Source organism: Centrocercus urophasianus, unplaced genomic scaffold (genome assembly GCF_019232065.1).
Source record: "Centrocercus urophasianus isolate 14NV4802_14NV808 unplaced genomic scaffold, USGS_Curo_1.0 seq_14, whole genome shotgun sequence".
In the NCBI taxonomy this organism is placed as follows: Eukaryota; Metazoa; Chordata; class Aves; order Galliformes; family Phasianidae; genus Centrocercus; species Centrocercus urophasianus.
Genome location: NW_024884586.1, coordinates 4505622 through 4530488, shown reverse-complemented (window position 1 = coordinate 4530488; position 24867 = coordinate 4505622). Strand labels below are relative to the sequence as shown.

Here is a 24867-nt window from a genome sequence, read left to right as displayed (position 1 = left end):
TTGGTTTTCTGTGTGAACCCTCAGTGGCTGTGTTGGTCTAGTCACATGAGGTAAGGTTGCCAGTGCCATGTCCTAAACCCTTCTTCTGGATTTTAGTAGGAAAACTTAATGTGACTATACAGTATGAGATCCAGAGCCAGTAAAAGAAAAAAAGTGAAAGAGAAATGATGCAAAATGCTTCTTCACAGGAAATAAAACACTTGCACTGTCTGTAGTGGCAAACTTTATTGCAAAAGCACCAGACTTTTCAATTAGTACAGGTAGGAGGGGTGTAACAATATATCCAGTAGTGATCTGTGCAACAAGAACACTATGTGCAGAATTGATCTTCAAATTACTGTTCTCTTTAGAATAAGCTCAAATTTCAGATGAATTTGTTGTATTTCACTGAACTGTGAATGCTTCTGCTAGTTAAAAACATAATTAGTATTGAGGGACATTGTCCAATTTTTTAATGTTTCTTCTGGATTTGTCTAACCCCAGTGCAGATACTGACTTTTTTGCTACAGTTGTTTATGAAGATTATTTTTAGTGAAAAAGGGCAATCACATAAATGTCTTTAAAAGGTATTCAAAGATTGAAATATACTTAACTTTGTTATGATTTTCATGAATTAGAAGGAAGAGGTTATGCAGTAACTGTAAAGTACATCTTTATTTGACAAGAGCAGGTATTTTTATGATAGAAGTGCTTTCGTTCTGCTGTTCCTGAACCTTATCATTTAATTCTCCTTTTCTCTCCTTCTATGTCAAAATACTGATATTCTTTCAGAAACTTTATTTTTTTCCTTTTCCTCTTTTTTTTTTTTTTTTTTTTTTTTTTTTTTTCAAGAGAATATTTTCTGGTAAAATCAAAGAGAATGAATGACTAGAAAGATATTTCAGATGTGCATATTGATATGTAGCAGAGTCTGTTGATTTTTATAGCAGAAAGGTATTTCTTCTGAAATGCATTTAAAGGCTGTTCTTCTAAGAGTACTGCAGGTGCTGTGTTAACATCCTTAGAAAAAGCTTTTAGTGCAAATATTTTGGAAGAGAAAATATATACGTGAAAAGGTGTTTTCTTAGTACTGATCTTTGTTTATGTCTCAACTGCAAATCAGCCTTTTGCAATGGAATGCAGAATCTTTGATAAACTTCTTTTTTATTCTGTCTTCCAGTAAAACAGATCCCATCCTGATGATTCAGGATGCATTGTTACATTGCACAGCGTAATTCAGAACAATATTAGGCCTCAGGTATTATAGTGCATTTCTGCAGTCACATTTCATTTGTAACTCCTTTTTTCCTATGGGTTCTGTTGTATACACAGTCTCCTTCATCAACCACAGATTTTACAGAGGAAAATACATTATTAAGTAAATAACAATTGTAGAGCTGTTTTGTTACATGGTTAGAAAATTCTGATAAACTTTTAGAAACTGAATTAGTACCTGAAATGCCTCAGCTACATGTTGCAGCAAGTCCAGCATTCTGTTTAGTTTAGTTTTGTTTTTTTTTTTTTAACTTTTTTTCCTTCCCCTGCAAATTTAAAAATAGCAATAACAATCCATGATTGGAGGAATCAAAAGAATGGAGAATCAAAAGAATTCCTGAACTGTTTGGCTATAGGTCTTATTATTGAAGCATAATATTGAAGCATTATTAAAATACAGAGATAATACACTGAATGTTTGGAGGTAGAGGAAATGAGAAGTCAAGGCCATCAAGAATGTTTGGTCCATGAAAACATTTACAAGTTTCTAACCATTTTGCAGGAGAGAAACTTATAGTCTTTTCCTTTATGTCTTGCATGCACAGCACAGAACTAGGTCATTGAACAATAGACTGAACAGCAATCAGCACTCTACTTCTGCATAATGCATTAAGTATAACATGGAGAAACTGTTCTTAGAGCTGAAAGCTGGTATTTCATGTCTGTAAATTCAAGCTGACATGACATTTAATATTGTTTCGTAGTAATGAACAACAAGGTTTCATTCATTCACAAGTACAACATAATGCCAAGTTTAGTTTGAAGAGGTAACAACAAGGCAAGAGGGAAAACATGTTATGTTCCTTCAAATGAGAGTGCTAAATTAATGATAACCATTGAATGCTTTGCTACTGATATGCAGCACTACAGAGACTACTATTGTGGGGCAGTTCTACACTGTCAGCTGTAGTGACCTTGTCCAGTAGTTGATGGAAGAGCTAACTGGGTTTACGCATAAAATGCCTCTCAGTTTCCAGTTTCAACTTTCCTATGGAGTCTCCAGTTTTCAAAAGCTTTTTGTATTTTATTTTTCCTAGGAGTTAGAACTTCTTTTTCCTTTCCCTTCACTATTCTTTAGCCTTCCCCCTTCCACTTCCCTCTCCCTCTTAACCCCTTAGAATTCTCTTCCACAGAGGTTCAGTTTAAATTCCCAGACAAAATAATACTATCATTTCTGTCATCTGTCATCACTTCTTTAAAATACTTGTCTTTGAAAAACCCACATATAATTTAGACTTGTGTTATCTTTTAGGTATGATGGCTAAATTGATTCTCATAGTGAGAAGTGTTGTTTAATTTTTTTCCTATTAATTTTTTTTAATACCAATTCTTTCAATTTCTGAATTTTTACATCTCTCAAACGTTGACTGTCTTTTCCAGTTTAAGTTAGAAATATGTGGTAAGGCAAAGTGAGCAGCATTGATTGGTACTGTTTCCTGCCAAGTGTGTTTTGTATTTGCATGTACAATCATCTATGCATTATGGCAGTGCAGATCAAAATAATTTCAAAGCTTCTGTATATGTTTCACATTTAAAACTGATTTTCATAAACCCAAACGTTCAGAATCTGTAAAAAATAGTCTCTGAGTTAAATTTCTAATTAAATGCACTCATTGTTGGTATTTAAAAAACAAGCCACATGTCACTGCATAGATACATGCACAGGCACACAAAGAGAATTAACATACAGAGAGCATTAAGACTACTTCTGTTCTGTTCCAGGAAAGAACAAGATTTGAGAATTTAGGCCCACAGTTAACAGGGAAGCCCAATGAAGATGGAAAACTGGGCCCTGGTGTCATTGATCTTACAAGGCCAGAAGATGCAGAAGGTGAGTTGCAGTTTTTACTGTGGATTATTCAATTCTGCATCACAGAATGGTTGTGTAGCTGAAATGCTGCCAGCATACCCTCTAGCTGTTCCAGGGCAACATGTTTTTTTGTTGTTGTTCTTTGTTTGTTCGTTTTATTTTTTAGTAACTACATGGCAAAGGGCAGATCCATTGAAAGTACTGCTTTGTATAAAGACAGCTATCAAAAGATAATGTAAAAATATTTCACTTTTCTATATGAATGTCTTGTACACAACATAACACTTCGGTGCATTTGCACAGATTTTATTGATTTATTCAATATGCCAGGCAGTCAAGTGGAAATCAGTGTTTCTCAGGACTGATTTTAACCTGAGAAAGTGAATATCCTATGATGCATTGCAAGAGAGCATGTGGGTGAATATGAAATCTACCAGTCAGTGTAATAAGATTAATCTACCACACAGCAAAAATGCCATGCTGCCACTTCAGTTTTCTTCTTTTTTTTTTTTTTTTTAACTTAACAAGTTCTAGTTATACCACTGTTCATCAGGAAAAAGTTAAAATATCTCTAATTATTTTCTGTTGATATCCAAATATTTGACAAGATCACAATTTACTTTTGTCTTGGATCAAAAGAAGATAAACTTGTGACTGTTGACAAATAGGGCTGTTTAAAAATTATTCTTGAAATATAGACAGAATTTGTCTGATAAAAATGCATTAATGTTTTCTGTATAGATAAATATTCATCTGAACGCGTATTTTGTTATTATCTCAGTGACCCAAACATATATGGTCTAGACAAGGCCTCACAATTTTTCCTTTCATTTGGAAGTCTGACAACAACAGCACATGTAATTGCTACCTTTTCTTTACGAGTAGTGATATACCTATGATAAAACAACTTAAAACGCTCATTGCCAACTGAAATACATTGTCCTTAAATCCTTAAATTTACTGTTCCTCAGTAAATCTATACAGCCCAGAACAAATACATGTACACAGTGCAGTGTTGAGATCCAAGACGTTCCTGTATTGACTCATCCATACAGAAGAATAGAAACATTCCAATTTCCTTGAGCAAAATATTCCTACTTATAGGCTTAAAGCTTGTCAGGTGGAACTGCCATGTCCTATGAGCATGTGCCTTCGTGTCTTTGCTTAAACAATTAATGTAAAGTAAATTTTCATAATCAAGCTCTCTGTTCACCGTAACAGTAAGATAAGGTAATGATTGAAGGTCATCAATTGTTTATTACAAATAATATTCATTAGGAGGCTAACAACTTATTGAAACATTTCATATGTTCCCTGTGTGTGTATATGTGTATATATATGTATTTTGTAATAGATCATTATAAAACCAACAATTTTTCAGATTTTGTGTTGGTTTTTTTTTTTTTTCTCCTTCTGGAAGTTTGGAGTTGCATGGACTTTAAAAAGTGCTTGATGACTCATCATTTATTTATAAACTGAATTGAGAAGGAGTTCCCATCCTTCTGCAATGTCTCATGTTACAACATCTTGAAGAATATTTTTTTCCGTAGTTGGGATGAAAAGTTGCAACAGGATACTTACAGATACATACACAGTTATTGGTTCCAAAGTATCTGTCAACTGTCTAAGTTTAAATCATTTCCTTCAATTCAACCGTCCTCTTTCTGGTATTATTAAGTTAGTATCCTTATAGACCTCATGATACCAACAGCCTCTCTTTTTACTGGATAGTGGACAATGAAACTCTGACATAGGTACACCAGGATACGGTGATGTGTGCCAATTTAAGGACAGTGTCTTTCTAGAGCTGGTGGGGCAGCTTGAGGTATGGTGTGTTGCCACGTGGGAAATCTGAGTTCATGAATGGATTCAGATTTCCATACTTTGTTTAGCAGCCAATAGATGTCTCTGGAAAAGGGGTGCTGGGCCAGTACCTCTGCTGAGATGTGAAAAACACTGGCAGGATTTCAAACTGAGCTGCTCATTTGTCCTTCTAGTTATAGACGAGGTGAACTTAGACATTAGCTGGATATAAAAAAGACTTTCAAAATATCACCCAAGTTTTGCTTCTTTGGCAAGCTAGCAAGGTGGTGACGCTTCTAATGTGGCATCTCTTAGAGTAGAAGCCTATTGAAAGCAGTCCTGCTGAAATGTCAGTAGCTAAACTGTTGCGTCTCATGTTATATACCATGCTACAGGCTCTGTTCATTTTCAAATATCACAACTTTTTCCCAATTGCCATGAAGATACTACAGATCTTCCTAGGTCTATTATGTCCCAGAGTGTTTTATACATTGCCAATATGTTGTGCTTGTGTATGTGTGTCTGCTTCAACATCGGGTTACTAAGGAACTTGAAAACTTTTCCTTCAGACTCCTCTAAGAAGAGAGTTCAGTTGCATTGTAGTGCGTTGCCGAGGTCACAGTCTCTGGTGCATGTCAAAGATTCCTAATGATCATCATCATAGCCTTCTAAGACGTGGTGTATTTCACACACCTTCCTTTCTGTTCTGTATTCGTTAGTTAATTTTGATCTTTTCTTTACCAGTTTTTTTTTTGTATATTATTTGAGTACACATTGCCATAGACGTCTTTTAGCTGATAGTTTTCTCTTGTTTACTTTTACGCAGTCTTATAGAATATAAACATTTCTGAAGTAACATACTGGTGACCAACTTAAGACTCCCTTCCTTTTTTCATCAGATCTATGAGGTCCAAATGAATCGGTGACAGTGAGTGCATGGCTATTAGATCTTTCATATCATTTACTTCAGTCACTAGAATTTTCAAACTTCAAAACTATGAAATATATCATATTTAGAAAAGACATATTAACTATTTGTAGAGGGTTTTTTTAGGGGGAAGGATACAAAGAAGTTCCTGAGCAAAAGAGTCCAAGTTTAGTTGCATTGCTGGCAATAAACTACAAAGAAAAGCAGTTTGAACTGCATCCTTATCCCTTGCTGATGTGAACCAAGGGAGCTGTAGGAGTGCAGTTCTACAGTTCCACTCCTTGTCTACCTGCGCACTTGCATTTCCAAAGGAAACTAAGTGTGCAGAGACATGCTACATGTCTTTATCATCTCAGCATGCAGCCAAGACAGACAAGATCTGGAAAGTGCTCCTGGGTCTCATAGCTTTGACACAGCCTTTAAGGTTCAAGTAATTTGTTGCAAGAAATATCAGCAAGCTTTTTGGTTTATGGAGTTCCTTTGTAATAGAATGTGGCAATGATTTCTGTCTACTCCTTATTTCTTATCTATAATGTATGGCAGAGATCTGACTCTGACGTGATCTGAGTCACATTTCCCTTTAATTCTAGGAGTGCTTGTGGTATTTGATTATTGATCACAATTTGAAACTACATGTGTAATTTTTAAAAACATGAATTATTAGAGAAGTCTTAACATTCTTTACGTTGGATTTTATGAAACTGTAAGACATAAATCTGAAAGGACACTGCAGAATGAACATCAGGCCTTGTACTTGTTATCCCTGACCAGTGTGCGAAACATTTTTTAGACTAATGGCAACCAGTTGTCCTTTCAGAGATGAATTTGCATATGAAGCTGTATTCAAAGCTTGTATTATTCTGAGTGACCTAACTTCATCTAAATGGAGGCCTGATAATCATCTGTAAGAATTTTATATTAAATATGACATAAACCAACGTCTCTATTACCTCCTTAGTTACCGTCAGGACTGGGCTATCTATATTAAAAATCATGTTCAGACTGTATACAGAAACATTGCTGCTGACTGTGACCATTTGGTGAACAATTCCCAGCTCCTAGAAGTGTACCATTACCTGGAAATCTAAGTTGTCATATTAAAGTGTATTGTGCAATTGTAGTTGTCAAAATTAAAAAAAAACAACATGATTTGAGACTTTCATAAATATTTGGCAACTGGTATGTGAAATTATAAATAGCCAGGTATAGAGCTAAGCAAGATGTTTTTTCTCCATAATTTTTAAGGAAATGTTATTTGTGTAGGCAGCTTCATAAATTGAGCATTTGAGATTGTTGGGTACAGGGGTATAAGCTAACCAGCGTGGGCCACACTGAGTCAGCTTTGAATCTGTCCATAGCTACAGCTCCTCTTCTAACATACATCAACCAACCAGAATGTGGTAGAATATAGGCAAGAAGTCATTGTTAAATTCCAGGTGGGGGAGCCTAACATATTTAGTCATTTTATCTTAGAACCTTGGATGTTCTGAATACATTTTGTTGGTTCATGTTTAAGAAAGAAATTCATTTCAGTGTTGGTGATGGTGCTGCTTCTAGTGAACCGCATACATCTCATGCATGTGTAACATACTCTATGTTTAACAATCCTTCTATTTCTTATGCTTGTGGTGAAATGCTATGGAAAATTTGTAGGGAATATGCTAAGATTTTGCTTAGTAGTAGATAGTAATCTGCAGAAGAGACTTAATATTTCTGTTGACAGTTACTGATTTTACCTTAACTTAGGTTGCAGTGTAGTTTCCTTCACCAGTTGTAGAGATTCAAATTCCATCAAGATCTGATCATCATTCCTGCCAAAGAATTGGATCTGTTTAGATATGGTTTTCTTGATTGGATCTTGGGCTCAGGGCAACAACATCTGAATGTTATTGTTTTGCCATTGCCTCACTATGTGATTTTATAAAAGAGAAATAACTTCTCTGTGTCCTGTTTTCCAATATGAAAAAATAGATGCATTGTGAAGCCAAATTCACTTTCATAAAGCAACTGGAAACAGATGAAAATGCCATATTAGCATTAACATTTTGTTCCAAGTTCAGTATTCGTTTGTATTTATGCATTAGAATCAGGGGATTACTAGTTAAATATTTGGCCTCATAAGATGGGACAAAATACACAAAGCGCTTTTCTTCTGAGTCCTGTTTTGATATTTTCATTTGTTCTATCTATTATGTGATAGTCTTTCTGAGACTGTAAGTTTTGCTTACCACTTGCTGCTTCTTCCTTTGGTACTAATCTGCCAGTGTGTTAAGCAATGATCCACAGTTAGGAGGAATAGGTCCATTTCTACTGGTTGAGAAAAAAAAAAATATAATAAAAGTGTGGGATATGCCTGTACGCTTTATCTGTTACTTTTCAAAATCTCTCAAAGATCACCTTTGCTATGAACACAGGTGCTAGATGTTAAGTCGGTCATTAAGATGTATCTTGGAGCCCGCAGCTTGGGCTTGGTACCAGCCCATCTTCTAGTCAAATAAGATTCTTAAGTGCCTGTGTCCTCAGTGCATATGTCCACCCTTTCACCGCCTGCTGTCTCCTACTTTTATGTGTAGATTCCCTGGTTTAAAGATTGTATTTTTCTGTATACCAAGTCACTGTTTGAAATGTAGCTTTAAGCCTTATATGTTTGACCATGGTATTTTTGACCACTCATCGAAAAGGTTGAAGGCAAGCCAAATGGAGATTGCACGGTGCATAACCATTGGTAACAGGTTAATTGCTAGTAAGCCCTAGCTTAATTTTATTAATTCCTATTCAGATATATGCAGGTTTTGGTCTGAACCTGATTTTGGAGTTGAACCCAAGATTGTCATACAGGAGCATGAGCTCAACTGTACTTTTATTTCTATTCAGTATTAAGCGTGAGAGCACAGTTCTGTCTAATTTCAGACAGTGCATTTGCTGACCAGCATACAGAGTTGATGATTTGCTCAATGTTGCCATTACTGCCACGCGGATTTGACTTTAGCTAGCCACATTTCAAGCCACTGTGTACTACAAGGAGAGATAATGTTAGACCAAAAGCAAGGGAATCTTCACAGGTTCAACCCATTTTCAGAATGCTGGGAGCAGATGAGGGGTTGCAGTGGCAGCAGAGTAGCACTGAACAAGAGTCACTGATGGAGGAGAGGAATGAGCTAACTGGGGGAACACAGGCAGTCTTTTCCATGTGGAAGGTAGTTTTTTAGCCTTCCGAGGAGAAACACGGCAAACACAAAAAAGGATTAACAGAAGTAGTACAAGGCTGATAACCTAAGGGTGAAGAGAAGCTGCCACCTTGTCCAGCTCCAGAAATGTCCTTATGTCAAAACTTAATTTCTGCTGTCCCAGCAGGAGAGCAGGCATTGTGACAAGTGCCTGCATTTTGCAAATCTCTTCAGAAAAAAAACACATCATTGCTTCTTAAAGGAGCACCTCTATCATATACTTAAATCTCCAACATGGTCACGTATGCCCGACAGCAAAAAACCGCTTATAGAAAAGGACGAGACAGTTCCTTCTTAACTCCAAAGGAGGTTGGCTTTGATCGGCTGAAGAGGTAGGTGAAAGGGAACTGTATTTTTGCAGGCAGATCAATCCTGGCAGGCTGCCAACACAGTCCAAACCCGTGAGGTAACTTGTTTAACACCCTCCTATGCAGAGGTGTAAACAGAAGGTAGTACATGCATGACAAAGCATCGCCTACTTTTGTGACAGCGCTTCATAAATACTGGAGGAAAGAATGCCTCTCCACGCCAGTATTTGTCGCACATAAATATTTGTAATAGTTGCCATGGCAGTTGAGAAGGGAAAGATGAAAATCAGAAAACAGTGAAAGCTGTCTGAAAACAAAGAAGTGTTTCCAGAGAGAGTGCAGTAAGCTTAAGCACTAGAATTTGTAGTCGTCTGAATTCTTGTTATAGGACTTTTAAAAAAATTTCTCTTAAGCATATCTGTAATATTTAAATCACAATTGATTAGTTAGACCAGATTCTAAATGTGGCTTTTATTCACTGCAGTTGCTGCTTTTAACACATATGAATCTATTTGATTGAGCCTGAAATTTCAGTGATACACTCATATTTTTCAGAATAACTCAGATCAGGAATCTGTGATAAAGGACTTAGGCACAGAATTTCAGTTGTATTGGATGAGGTTCAGTGCCTCAGCCCTGGAGTAACTCAATGCCTGCAAACGGGATAGGAATAAGACCTTCTGTTGTTAAGAACCATCCCATCACTTTTCTGATGATAATCGCTTTATGAAGCTTGTTGCCAGCAACCCCAAAACATTTTACAGAGGGAACTCCCACTCTGAGGACTGAAAAATCTGAGCTGAGGGTGTGTGGACTGGTTTTTCCTATTGCATTGAAACCTACTCCTCTCAAGACGCTAATATTAAACATGTATTATGCTTCTGACTTTCAGCATAATAAATTTGGATGTTCTCTGTGAGTGTTACCTTTTGATTTTCAACTGTCTGAGGTATTTTTTCCGACTGCTAAAGATCAGGCTTTTTCGTTTGCTGTTTCTGTGTTACAGTAATTGATTCTTTTAGAATAGCATTTTTATTTTAAAAATTCTAATTACCACTTCTAATGTTGTACAACCACTGTTACAATACCCAGTTTTATTCAGGGGTGCCCATTACCACAGATATAGTTACAGTTAAAGCTTGTCACAGTTTCCATTATACAGTACAATTTTTTTCAGGAATTTAGAACAAAGCTGTAAAACTGTGGGCTGCAGTTTTGTACAGAAAATCTTTGCCCATGAGAAAATTATTGCCACAAATGCTGAAAGCATCAGTCAATTTGTTTAGCTACTTTTAAGTGGAGTGAGTGAAAAATTAAATATAGTAGTTCAGTGGTTTAAAACACTGTTTAACACTCTGAAGTCCATGTACAGCCACCACAGGTATCAAAAAACCCATGGTCCTGATTCTTGTAGCTCTGTACATATCTTTGTTGTGATACAGTATTGAAAAAGGAGGCTGAAGCTGCTTAAAATGGTATGAAATTTTCAGGGACAAGTGATTTTTCAGCTGATGGAGAAATCCACTATTGTGCTCTATGGAGGAGGGGGAATCTTGCCCATTTTTCTTACCTCCTGGAGTAAAGAAGCAGGGCGGGGATATTAATACATTAAGGAAAGAGCACTGTGCAGCTTCCAGACAAGTTCTCTTCTTTTTACAGCTATTTTTCTAAATATAACCTGTATGCCATTTTCTCCTCCAAGAACCTTAGTATCTCAGCAATAGAGACATGTTTAAAAACATCTGCTTTTTTTCCACATAGACATGCCAAGTTACTAAGCAAGTCTTTTCTATAAAACTAAGTAGCAAGGGGACAATATTTTCTTCATTTGTAGTTTTAGAGAATTGGTGATCCAAAATGTCTGTGGGGTGGGCATTGCAGTACCTTCACAGCTTCTGCAAATATTCAATGATTATGTTTATGATTGGGTAGCTATAATTTCATGGGAAGTGCAGCTTTTCTAAAAGGTCATTTGTAATTTTTCGTGTTAGTCCCTATTTCATGGCAAATCCCCCATCTTTTTAAAATCCAAATCAGATAATTGTGGCAACATATTTGGACATGCCTTGTTTGTAAAAATACATTGTGGCTTCACTCACAAGACCCAAATATGCAGGTGCAGAATATTTGAAAAATGAGCCTTAACAGTTTCTTCTAACATTTGTTGTTACTCGTGGAATCGCAACTTTTATCGTGCTGCTTTTGCTTCTCTCCCTTTGTGACATATTATTTACTAATTTTATTATTAATTATTGTAATTTCAGCTTGTTGTGAAAGGCAAGAAGAAATGGCATATGCATACCCAAGTCGTAGGTCCTTGCAGTCTAATTACTGACATGATATGACAAGTGAAAACAGCAAACACTGGTTGGAAGGGAGTTAGTTGTATTGATACAAAGAATGATGTTGCATATGCTGGAAGGTGCCAAATTCAATTACAGATTTAACCCAGGATGTGTGCCACAATTGCAGTGATTCCAACATGTGTTAAAGCCTTTTGCAAAGTTTTCTGTATTTCATGAATATCACACAGTTTGAGGGAGGTGGCTTTGTAAAGCTCTCTCTCAATGTTCAACATAAATCCATTTTAAAAATCACATTATATCTACGCTTTTGAAATTCATTGTTTTGCTACAAAGCAGCAAGCAAAGTTGCTCATTAACAGTGTTCAGCCACACCTTGAACAATGCATCCATCAAATATGAAGTCAAGCTGCCTTTTCCTCTGCGGTGAATTCCTGTCTGTCATTTCTCCATTTAAAAAAAAAACAAAACAAAGCATTGACTGAAATATGAACGGATCTTGTCCCATAGCCCTTGCTCAGGCAGGATTTTCTTCAAAACTGCTAGGGATGTCTGAAGATTACAAAATTAATTTCTGTGTTTTAGAATTAGTATCATGTTTTCTAGATATTCTAGGTGACACTGTCGTGTCAGCAGAAATTTGAAATTATGTAGGTAACAGCTCCACTGGCAATAAATCTGCGTCTCTTATGAGAACGTTTGTGTTAAAGACACTGTTCTTTGTAGTGCTCTGACTATCACAGTAATTTTGGAAAACTAAAGCTTTCTGCTGACAATAAAAAACACAATTTGCAGTATCAATCTTTTTTTTTTTCCAGACAATAATGATAATTGTTAGCAATAGTTCTCATGAGAGTTTTGTCCCTTTTTATCTTTCTGTGGAACTTTACTTTCCTCACCTGAGTACAGAATGAAATATCAAAGAGACACAAGAATGGTGTCTGTGGGGATGTAAACTATTATTTAGACTTGATGACTGGCAATCCTGTGCTTCTGATGTCATTATTTAGGCTGAGTAACTGTGAACTTACATGTGTTTCACATTTTTTCTGTCAATAATATCTATTGTTAGCATTTAATTAATTATCTGTGAAGGATCTTGAAGTCTGCAAGTGGCACATGATTGAAAAATGTTATGACACTTAAATTCCTCCCTAAATCTGTAGAGGAGGCTGCTACTTCATCCCAGTTTCATGGATCTCCAGAGAGTAACTTTTCATACTCTTGTGTTACAGCACAAATGGAGCTGTGCTGGCCATTGAGAGCTTTTAGGTCAGTCCTTACACGCTAATTGTGTTAATATTCCATTAAATTTAAGATTATTTCATTGTTTCAGCTGTACTCTCCTTGATTTCTATAAGGGTTAATTTTACCATCAATTGTGGTCAACAAATCTAAACTGTTTGTGTAAGCCATCAAGAAAATAGTTGCATTTATTGGCCTTGATTCATTTAAATGATATGGATTTGGGCATGGCTGGCTGCACAGTATGAATGTGATAATAGCTTGTTTAGAAATATTGTTTCAGCCCTTAATATGACCCAAGTAACCGTTCAGCTTTGAACACTGGTGAGTGAGCTGCTACCGGTATGCCTAGAACAGTTGATTTGATTTTATACCCAGAATGTATTTCACTATTAATTTTAGCTCCTGGCTTTCAAATGGGGGTAGACGTACATGCAGGTTGTGAGGGTGGCTGTGAAAACTGTTGCTGTGTTTTAACTGAGATTAAGAATTTTGCTTCCATATGTAGAACAAATGTACTAAAAAAGTAAACTCACTGTCACCAAAACTGAAAACAAGGCACTTTGGAAAATATATGCTGATATATAACTGGGTAGAATTTCCTTCATTTTGCAAAGCCACGAGCCACATGCATCAGCTCACCGCAAAGTCATTAGGTCTTTTTAAACTCAGATGAAAAACATTAACAAATACCACAAAAGGCTTTAGTATGGCCCCTTTGTTCATTCACATATGGCAGTTTATAACTCCTGCACCACTTGGGTCTTGTGTTTGTTTAAGCTGCCTCCATCAGGCCAGCCCTGAAAGAACAAAAGACATCTTGAGCGATCCTAAGCAGGAAATGGGCTAATCTAAACATGGTTTGTGACACTATAAGTAGAATAGAAAGGGGAGGGATTGATTAGTCATTAATGTCCAATTGACTCCATATGGATGTTGCAATAATAAGGCCTTTTTCAGTGCAGTAGCAGAGTTATTGAATTAGAGGTTTATGTTTCCTCAGAGCTGACCTTAGGGAATTCCCTCTTAGTTCTTCTTGTTGATGCTTTAAAGAGAATGGAGTCTCTTAACAGGAAAAGTAGAAGCCTTATCATAACTGAGTGTTACATGAACATGTAGCTAACCTCTGCTACCTTATATTCTCAACTCTTAGTATTCACTTAGCATATTTCAGAAACTTTACAGGTGAAATACTTTAGAGCGCATTTAAATATTGCACTATTTCATGAATCACTCATATATTTCTCAGTTTTCATCCCCTCCTTGTTCACTGACATGCAGCTTATAGACATTTTGGGACCTTGAATCTCGCCTGAATAATATTTGTTTAGCGTTTGGAATGAAAGCAGCTTGATGAACAGACACTTCCCTGCAGAATATTTGTCTCTGTATGACTACAGGCATCCCTGCTGGGCAGCTGGTCATGTTTCCACATGGGTGTTAGTTTTGCATAGTGATGACAAGACATGCCAGTAACGACAATAGTTCATGAGGTACACATTTATTTTACCTCTCTTTCTGTTACTACAGAATCAGAAAGTCTTATGAGTATGGGTGAGGATGTAAAAAACACAACACGTTACAAGCAGGCAAGGGACAAAACAAATATAAGAGATACTCTAACCCTGTTACAAGTCTTACATTAAAGTGAAGTAGTAGTCTAACTTGGAAAAAGCTTTGAGCTTAACAGCTAAACAATAGATATTAATCTAAATTTTCCAAAGCTTTTCGTGTGTGTGTGTGTCATTCTTTTCAACCCAGATTTGCATTTTTCTATTTGATTTGAAATACTGCTGTAACTTTCGGAAAGGCTGTGTCTGTCTGCTTGCTAAGAGCTGGAAAGGGGATCTGCCGAGCCAGGTTTTCATGCTTCCTGCTCTTACTGCATTTCTATGTTTATGAGTAATTCATCTCTAGTAGTAAAAGAGAGACTCTTAATTGCATGTTCATTAGGTTTTAGTTTCTGATATGCAAGCTACTAGCAGTGCTAGTTTTATTAACACAGACAGAACCAGATATTGTGAAGACAGAATCATAGAATCGTAGGATGGTTTGGGTTGGAAAGGTCCCTTAAGCTCATCTAGTTCCAACTTCCCTCCTATAGGCACAGACACCTCTCTCTAGAGCACGTTGCTCAAAGCCCCGTCCAGCCTGGCCTTGAATGCTTCCAGGGAGGGGGCATCCACAACCTCACTGTGCAGCCTGTTCCAGTGTCTCACCATCTTCACAGTAAAGAATTTCTTTCTGATATCTAGTCTAAATCTACCCTCTTACCCTTTAAAACCATGTCCCTTCATCCTGTTGCTTTGTGCCTTATAAAAAGTCCCTCTTTCCTGTAGGCCCCCTTCAGTTACTGGTAGACTGGTAGACCTCTATATGGTCTCCTCAGAGCCTTTTCTTCTCCAGGTTGAAGAGCCACATCTCTCTCAGCCTGTCCTTGCAGGGGCGGTGCTTCAGCCCTCTGATCATCTTCATGGCCCTTCTCTGGACCTACTCCAACAAATCCATATCTTTCTTATGCTGAACTGAATGAAGTACTCCAGGCAGGGTCTCACAAGAGCAGAGTAGAGGAGCAGAATCACCTCTCTCAACCTGCTGGTCGAGATGCAACCCAAGATACGATTGGTGTTCTGTGCTGCAGGCACACATTACTGGCTCATATTGAATCTTTCATCATTCGACACTCCCAAATCCTTCTCCTCAGGGCTGCTCTCAAGCCATTCTCTGCCCAACTGATCATGATCAGTTCTTTCCAAAGTAGACAAAAATATCATCTCAGCTTACTGAATAACTGATGATATGAGCTCTACTGCTAACCAATCACTTTCACATTAGGAAGCTAGGAAGACTGTCTTTATTTCTGTATATCCTATCTGTATATATGTATTTATGGAAGATGGTATGCACTATATTTTCTAGAGTAGCCAAACATTCATTATATGAGGGGATTCAAAGGAAATGTGTCATTTCAAATATGAATCAATGGCCAGAGTGTGAAGAGTAATTAAAGAATAACAGAGGGACTGGTGAAACTCTCCGTTTCTTTGCTGTCTCTTTTCTCAATCTTTCTTCATCTTTTTCTCAACCTCTTTTGCTCCTCTCTGTCACTGTAACCGTTATTTGCATTCTGGTAAGAAGTAAAAGCTGGATCTGAGGTTTTGTTTTGGTAAGTGACATAGAAAATGGAGAGTGAAATCCCATCCCATTAAGTACATGAGGATAAACTCTTATGTGGCCAACATTTCAGGGAAATGGTGCCTTTCCTAAAATTCTTGTTATTTTACAAGGTGAGAAACTAAGATAAAAGCAGGAATTAATAAATAAATAATGTATCAATTGTTACTATGCATTTCTTAGCATTTCATTCATGGAAAATGATGCAGATTCTTTTCCCTTTCAAAAGCTGTGAGTTCTTGCCTATGCACTAGAGAACAGTCAATCTCTTTTGGAAGAAAAATATTGTTAGAAATTCCTTTAATGAAGCCGTAACATTTTTAGATTCATTCTATGCTGTTCTTTGGCCCAATGCTGTTCCCAGATGCTAGTCTGGAATCCAGCTCCCACAGTGGAGTTGATTGCCATATACCCACAAGAAATGATCATTCTCGTCTAATCTGATTTTAGCTTTAAATCATCTAAGTCACGACAAGTTGAATAAATGCAAGGGAACTAGGAAGCAAGACAGTCCACACCCTTGGAAGCTAAAAGTGTCACTTTGAGGATAGCTCGAGTCTTTAGGCCAAAGTGTAGATTTCTTTGCCAACTAAGCCATTAGGGCAGCCAAACTGTACTGCTTTTGCAATAATTTTGAATCCTAACCAAAGTCTTGATTCTGAAATTTAAATTCTCCTTCCACAATTGCAGTACGGACTGCAGAACTATCAGGTAGCCATTAGTTGCCATAGAAAGACAATTGCCAGTGTTGTCCTCTCTTCTCACCCTTCATTAGTACTATGTCCTTTACTTTATCTAGTATTTTGGGATTATTATTTATTAACTGTCTCAGGAAACATTTCAAAAAGAACAGGTGTGAAACACATACAACTTTACAGTCATATATATAATTTTTTAAAGATTTCAGGCATCTCTGTCAGTATTATCACTTCCACAGTAAGAAAAAAACCCATACTTTGCAATGCCTGTTTAAGTTGTTTATGTAGGACATGATGCTGTTTAAATACCTGAATGACAGAATGAAGTACCCAAGAACAACTGTGCAGTTTGAAAGCTTGTTCTTATGTGTTTCAACTTGAAAGAGCTCACTCAGCATATGTGCTTTTTATATCATTAGTGCCTCATTTCTAACCTTAGAAGATACTGAGAATTTCTGGCTCCCCACATGGAATCTCGTGCTAACAAAAGTATTTTCATATAATTCAGTTTTACAAGCTGAGTATAATTCTGGAGCTTTGAGATACTTAGAAGAACACAGAGATTATACTATTTCAGTTATTTGCAGAAATTCATTTTGCAGATGCTTTTGTGATGGCCTATGGGTCAACTTGCAAATATTCCCCTAGAGATCAAGTACAGAGAACATCAACTTCTTGGCTGCTTTTTCAACTCCTTCAAGTGTGGACTTGCTTAAAGCAGATGCAGCCAGAACTTCTTGGCCTTCTTGGGATGTTTGTAATTTATTACTTTAAGTAAGAATCATTTTGTAACATAACCTTCCTCTTAAAATACTTCGCTTATGTGTTTTTTTTCTTCCTACCTAAGTTTTATCCAGATTAAAAAATCAGCCAGTAATCTAGAAAAAATACTCTGTGCCTCCATTACCAGGTTATGCCAAAACTTTGTTAAAAAAGGCTAAAGACAAATTCCTTTGCCACCATGAATAACTACCTTTCAAAAAGTCAAAGATGGAAAATCATCCTACAAGTTCAAATACATCTTCTTTGTTATGAGTATAAAAGCTGAATAGTAAATGACTTTTTAATTTAAAAAAATATATATTTTTAGATTTATTACCAACTTCTTAATTGCCCACATACTATTTAAAATATTACAGTATTTTTTAAAAGATGGAATGACCAGTATGTGATACAGTCTTTCTCAAATTATGCAGTTATTTATCTCAGGAAATGTTTCAGTGTTGACTTACATGTTTATAACCTATTATAGTTTCACAATAGGTAGACTGTCTCTTAAAAGATGATATCTTTGACATGCACATTGCAAGCCATCTGACAAAAAAAGAACAAAGCCTCATGAACTGTACACACTTCTGAAATGGTGCAAATCCAGATCTTCTGTCACTCAACAAAACTACTGTTTCTTTCTGCAGTAAAAAACTGCATTTGTAGTCCTCTGCAAGCACTGAACACATTTTGCATGGTCCTTGTCTTAGAATAGTATTAAAATAGTTTTGCATCTTCCATTTGCCACAAACTTGACTTCTTTTATATGCATGCATGTTAGTATACAAATTGCCAAATTGGTGTCAGTTATAAAGTAATGGCACTGGAGGCATCATAAATTACTGTGGTGATCCTCAGGAGAAGATACTGCTGTATATGAATGTTTTGCTCTCAGAGTAATGTATGTCTTCATCTGGCCCAGTAGTCAGCATATTGCCCTGTGTTGATGGATACAGTCAGCTTGAAACGACACTACATTTCACTGCACAATAAACATGGCTGTCAACACTGTGTAAAGCAAAATGAATTTATCCTGTATGGTCAGTGCATTTTAAATTAAATTAATGTACTGTGGACATGGTGGCAAAAAGGTAGTGTATTAGTCATGCATCCTGTATTTTAGGACTTTTTTCATGTAAATGGATTTCCTATACAGAAAGTTTTAAATAGTGTATCTGAGATATAGTGTTTTTATAGTAAATTAGTTTTTGTACAGTTAAAATCTTTTAAGTTAGTCACTGAAATTAGTCCATCACTACTTAGTGTAAAGAAATATCTTTTTTTTTTTTTTCAAACATGAAATAAATGTCTGAGTCTGTAATAGCTCACAGACGTGCACACACACACACACACACACACACACAAAGACATAAAAAAAGAAGACGTATTGCTGTGCTAATTTGTTATTAAGTACCTTGCTTTTCAAGGAATTAAATTACTGATCAGTTTGATGAGGCCTAAGATTATGTATGTCACTTTCTTATTGTGGGAAAGGTCTTTTTACCTTTCTGTTGTAGTGAAGTCTAGCTCTGTAAACATATGTTATTATCATCATGCAGATGTTTTTCTGTGGAAATCAGGCCTTATACAAGCTGTTAGCTCTTTCTTCTGTGTTAACTAGTTCTAGAGCTCCCACTCCCTCCTTTGAATGCTGAATTTCTTATGAAGCTTTGCTTCTTGTGGCCAAGCAGCAGGACTGACTGCATTCAAAAACCAAACTGTAGTTTACATGCATGTGGGTGGGTAGTTACAGAACACTGGGGTATGGTAAAGCCACTGCACATGGAGAAGCTGGAGTGCTTGTCACCAGTTTTCTAAAGTTTTGTTATGCTGTGTGTGGTGTACCTATTGAAAGCGAAGAGTTTTCTTACATATATGTGATTGAATGTTCCATGGCACGTTTAAATTCAAGTGAAGCAGATGTGACTTTAAGACGTTCAGCTCCAAATGTGATCAGACCTATACAACCAGTAGCTTGTGTCTCAGCATAGTATATAATTTATTTTATGAAACGTGGACGTGCTTCTCTGGTAAGCAGCAGTCGTTGTAAGTGACTTGTGTGAACAGGTCTGCATCAGTTTGGATTCTCAGGTGTAACTTTTATGTGAGTTTTTTTGAGCATTCAGAACATGTATGCTATGTTAAGATCCCAAACTGAAACTTTTTCAAACCTCATAACTGCAGAAATAATAGTGTACTCTGTTTTCTCATTCAGATGTTAATGGGTGAGTCTGACCGTTTACAAGTGAAATCACTGGACACCCTTCTCTTTCATAGATCTGGCAGCAGAGAGAGAAAGAGAATGGGGCTAAAATAAACACAGCACTGAAAGCACTTGCATAATCCACATAATAATGTTTCGCATCCATCTTGTTTCTTCCTGCCCTGACATTACAGGAAGTAAAGCAATGAATGGCTCTGCAGCTAAACTACAGCAGTATTATTGTTGGCCAACAGGAGGTGCCACTGTGGCTGAAGCTCGAGTCTACCGGGATTCGCGAGGTCGAGCCAGTAGTGAACCACACATCAAACGACCAATGAATGCTTTCATGGTTTGGGCAAAGGATGAGCGTCGAAAAATTCTCCAAGCTTTTCCTGACATGCACAACTCCAACATTAGCAAAATCCTAGGTAAGTGCAAGACAGTGAACAACTTGGGACTGAGTGTGAATCAAATTTAAGGAAAACTCAGAATGCTGTGCTATAGCAGTGACAATTGACAGACATAAATTTTTTCTGGTGATGCGAAACGATGAGGTTATTTGTATTAGTGAAGCAGGCTAGTAGCTACCTTCTTGGATATGCAACTTCTCTGATTTTAGGACATACTTTGTCAGGGAGGTAGATTCACTAAATCAGGGATTTTAGATTCACTAAAATTGGAATTACTGAAAATGACACAAATCAAAACTCACGACTTGTTTTCATTTATTTCCTTTTCCCTTTTAACACTGTCCCCAAGTTCTATTTATTTTAACAGCAGACTGGTAATTTGCTTTTACTTTGGCAACATTTGTGAAGAACGTTTTATGAAATATGTTGCAAGAGTCTATCCTGACAAAAGGTCTCATTGCAAGATTCCATTAGAAATCACTTGAACTACAGATCACCCCACTGTAAAATGGTACTTTCTGAAGTAACTACTGGGAAAACAAAAAAAGAAGTAAAGAACAAAATCATGATGGAAGGCTTATGTCAGGCAGTGCAATAGCAAGAAACCCTGGTTTAAAGGACATGTAGATGTATCTCTTCTCAAATGCAAAATATTAGCATGTTCAAAAAGCTAAGGAAGCATTTGTAACATACAGGTAAACTATTGCTTAATCAAAATATGCTGTTGTTAATATTCAATTTGTATGGGTTGGGACAATTAGGGAATACTCCATGGATTGTTTCGGCACTGTGCAAATAAATTGTCTCACTTTTGAGAAATTTTGATTTACTTTTGGAGACCTCTCCAGAGAATTAGAAACATACGTGAGAATGAGTGGTGAAACATGAAAACCTGTATTTACTTTGAGTCTTTGAAGTTGAAGACAGATCTTAAATATAACTCATAATAAATAAAAGTAAAAATCAAATTTCATCTGTAATCATTTTATTGTAAACTTTGAGTTCAAATACATTTTTACCCAAGTTTGTTAGAGGCAAGCATATATAGAAATAAATGTTACTTTGTCTTGAAACTTTCAAAATCTTACTTAGTAGTTCTCATATTTTTGTCTACCATATTAGTAAGTTATATGAATAGCCTTTCAGTTTTGTATAAAACCTGCACTGTTTCAGTGTTGGCAGCTGTAGGGAATCTATATTATTTGTGTGCATTCTGTGAAAAAACTATTACGAGTATAGTAACTGTATTCATTAAAATGTAAACTTTCAGCATAAATATTTCAGAAGTGCCAGCAATTGAGTGTTTGTTAACCATGGAATTAACCTGTCATTATTTTTTCTTCCACAAATAAGTCTATGTCCATATAATATTTGTGCAACTTTTCCAGGACAATAAGAAAAAAACCATGAAATATTAGAACTGACACAGAGTATGGCTGGCTATGGATAATATTTATACAACTTTTCCATTTGTTGATGTATGAAAAATCTTGGTAAAAGAATAGCTTCCACCCACGTTTAACACAGCTGTAATCATTTTATCCATCTAAAAGACACCAAAAAAGCTACTTTCTACTTTTTTTATCCCATAAGAAAAACCAAACACCTTCTCTCTTCAAATGTTTAGATAGTTTCTTATAAACAAGATGAGAGATCCTCTTCCTGTGAACACTGTATTATATTTTGTATGTTTTATTGGTGCAGCTTTCAATGAAGGTTTACAGTAACTGAAGTGGGATAGAGAATTACAAATATGCTTTCGTTTTCTTCTTTAACCAAAATATATATATATATATATATAGTGTAACTGTTAAAAAAAATCAAATGTTAAAAAAATTAAGTGTAACTTTCCCATAGTCCTTTCCAGTTATGACATGTAGTTGGAAGGTTATATCAAAAGATTAGTAAATTTAATAAAGAAAAAGGGGGATTTCTTCATAATATTCTCAAATCTGTAAGGTTCTCATATTTTATCCTGCTGAATACAAAGGTATTAATGTCTGTTAGTACTAGGGTATAGCCCACATCTCTATCAAATTATCAAACCAAGTATCCACAGGCAATATGTTAAGCCTTAAAATTATGCTTGTAGACCTCACTGAGCCATCATACTGTGCCTGCTAATACAAAGGTATATATTTACTCATAGACAAATGCTCATATGAAAAAATCTGTTCCGTAGCATAAGGATGAGATTTTGAGAAGTAACTATTGATTTTAAGTACATCTGTTTAATAAAGATTTATATATATTAGGTTTGCAGCACTATCTGAAAGTCAAGGCTCTTTTAAGATCTCTCTTAAAATACAAGTGCTGGCTAATATAAATTCAAATCAGCTTATATAATTAACTTATTTAAAATGTACTTATTATAGCAAGAAGATGCATTGAAATGCATATGTGTAAAACTACACTTGCTTTACCTGGCCACTCACTGATGTTTTTGTTAATAGGATCTCGCTGGAAGTCTATGTCAAATCAAGAAAAACAACCTTATTATGAAGAGCAGGCACGGCTAAGTAAAATCCACCTAGAAAAGTATCCTAATTACAAATACAAACCTCGACCAAAACGTACCTGCATTGTTGATGGAAAGAAATTGCGTATTGGTGAATACAAACAACTGATGAGGTCTCGAAGACAGGAGATGAGGCAGTTTTTTACTGTAGGGTGAGTACTCTTGTAATTGTTTGCAGTGCATTGCAACGAGCGTTCTCTTTGACAACAAATTTACTAATCTGTTTAAGTCACTTATTAATGACATTTAGAAGGTAAGGATGTGAATCTATAAAATCACATTAAAAACATATATCTCTGAAAATGGAACTTTAGCTTGATAAATTAAATTCTGATTATAAAACTGACAGTAGAATTCTTCAAAAGGAATTGTCTCCTGTTATCTGGAAAGGTTTGACTCATGCCTTTTGTGAGTTGCTAATATGCAAATCCACTCAGAGTTAATAACAACTCCAGGACAATTCCCTAAATTAAAACAAGAACAAAAAGAAAAACACAAAAAATTATTCCAGTGTAGAATAAGGAGTTGGGAAAAGTGGAAAACAATAAAAGGTGCAGGAATAGTTGTCAGATCAGGAACAGACATAAAGGAATGGTATCATTACATGATGGTATGAGGATTTTTCTTACATATAGGACTGTGATAAATAATCTTTTTTAAAAAAATATGTGGTTTGGGATGAGTCTTTCTAGTACTGCAAAGACAGATTGGATAGATTTACTATTCGGAATATATGGTACAGAAAGATCCTGGCACAATTTTAAGAACACTGTGGTTTTTTACAGTATTATCTCTGTTCTTCAGGACAGAAGGCAGAACTATGAAGGACTGACAGATGAAAGATAGCATTAGTGCAGTGAAACAACTGCAGCATAGCTGATTTCCCTCTCCTGTGCTTTTTTTAATGAATTGATCTGTGATGCTCAATGCTCCAACAATGTTTCTGGTGGTTTACAGAGAGTCTAAATGCTCTCTCCACTGCCAGCCCTTCCAAATTCACAATGTTCTGCTTATTTCTCTAATCACAATAGTCTCCTTTTGTTGGCTACTTTAGTACCAGATAATTGACCTTGACGTCGATTATGTGCCCTCATTTTTGGCTTGGGATGCAGAACTCCTGTTGCAGTCAATTATTCTGTGGTACAGCCTGCAACAATGTGGGCTCTTTCTTCAATCAGTAAATAGAAGCGGTTTTGATATGTTGAAATAACCTTCCAGTCTACAATTTTAACATTGTTTTTTTATTCTTCACTCTAAGGGAAATTGTTTACTAATAGGCTTCCATCAAAATTATTCTTAGAACCCTAAACAGAAATCTGAATACATACAGCATATCACAAATTATATTCAGACAAAGGGAACAAAACTTTAGCTGTTGTCCAGAGCAGTTTGACAGATCAAATCATATCTAGAGAAGAAATACAAAAGCAGCAGTCTGGACAGTTTGCCAATTGTTTACAAATTCAAAACAGAATTACGTAGCAGGGTTTCATGCATCAGAAGTGATGGCTAAATATGTAGGTGAATGTGGAGGACAGTTGTGTGAAACTTGTATCTATGTAAAGAGTGATACTGTGACTTAAAAAAACCAAAAACAATCTTTTCAAAATGTAACCAAAATTTAACATCTTTTTCATGTATCAAACAATGTGATCACAAAGACCATGGAAATGTCATCATTTTCTTGAAAGTATTAATTAATTCTTATTCATACTTACACTAAATCCAATTTACACTGCCCAACCTATGTCAAAGGAAATTTAAAGTAACAGTAAATTACATTTTTGCACTTACAAGTGATGCAAAGGACTATGCTGGAAACAATAAGTTTTGTTATAGAAGCACTTTTAAAAGGTGCTTGCATTTGCTAAAGATGAAATGAAAACAAGGTTGCAGTTTAATATGGGTATAAATTCTGATACTTAGGAAACACAAGCTGTGATTTCTAAAAATTATTCCATGCTTTTCATGTTTTGTTGTGACCAATGACTCAAATTCATTTTTACCCTAATGAAAAAAAAATATATTGGAAGAGACCAAGCAGCTTCTTCAATGGAAACATTAAACATATATGGCATAATTTATTTCAGAAGAATAATCTACTGAATAATAAAAAGTAACATTTCATCTCAAGTAGATTATAATTAAGTGAAACACAGTAACTGAGCCCATCAACTTCTTAAACTTACTCTTCTTTGTATTTTCCTATAAATGTAAC

The 24867-nt window shown here is 35.9% G+C and overlaps 1 protein-coding gene across 9 annotated transcripts in view; it reads left to right on the top strand.

Annotated features, from left to right (window-relative positions):
• SOX6 (SRY-box transcription factor 6) overlaps window positions 1-24867 on the top strand; it is a 366018-nt gene that overhangs the window by 328799 nt on the left and 12352 nt on the right. For 7 of the 9 annotated variants that reach the window (XM_042813506.1, XM_042813507.1, XM_042813505.1 and 4 more), the window contains 3 exons: window positions 2977-3085; window positions 19916-20149; window positions 22585-22801. In XM_042813506.1, the coding sequence (XP_042669440.1) occupies window positions 2977-3085; window positions 19916-20149; window positions 22585-22801 (560 nt within the window). The remainder of the gene's footprint in view (window positions 1-2976; window positions 3086-19915; window positions 20150-22584; window positions 22802-24867) is intronic. The other 2 variants (XM_042813504.1, XM_042813503.1) reach the window with 1 other exon arrangement.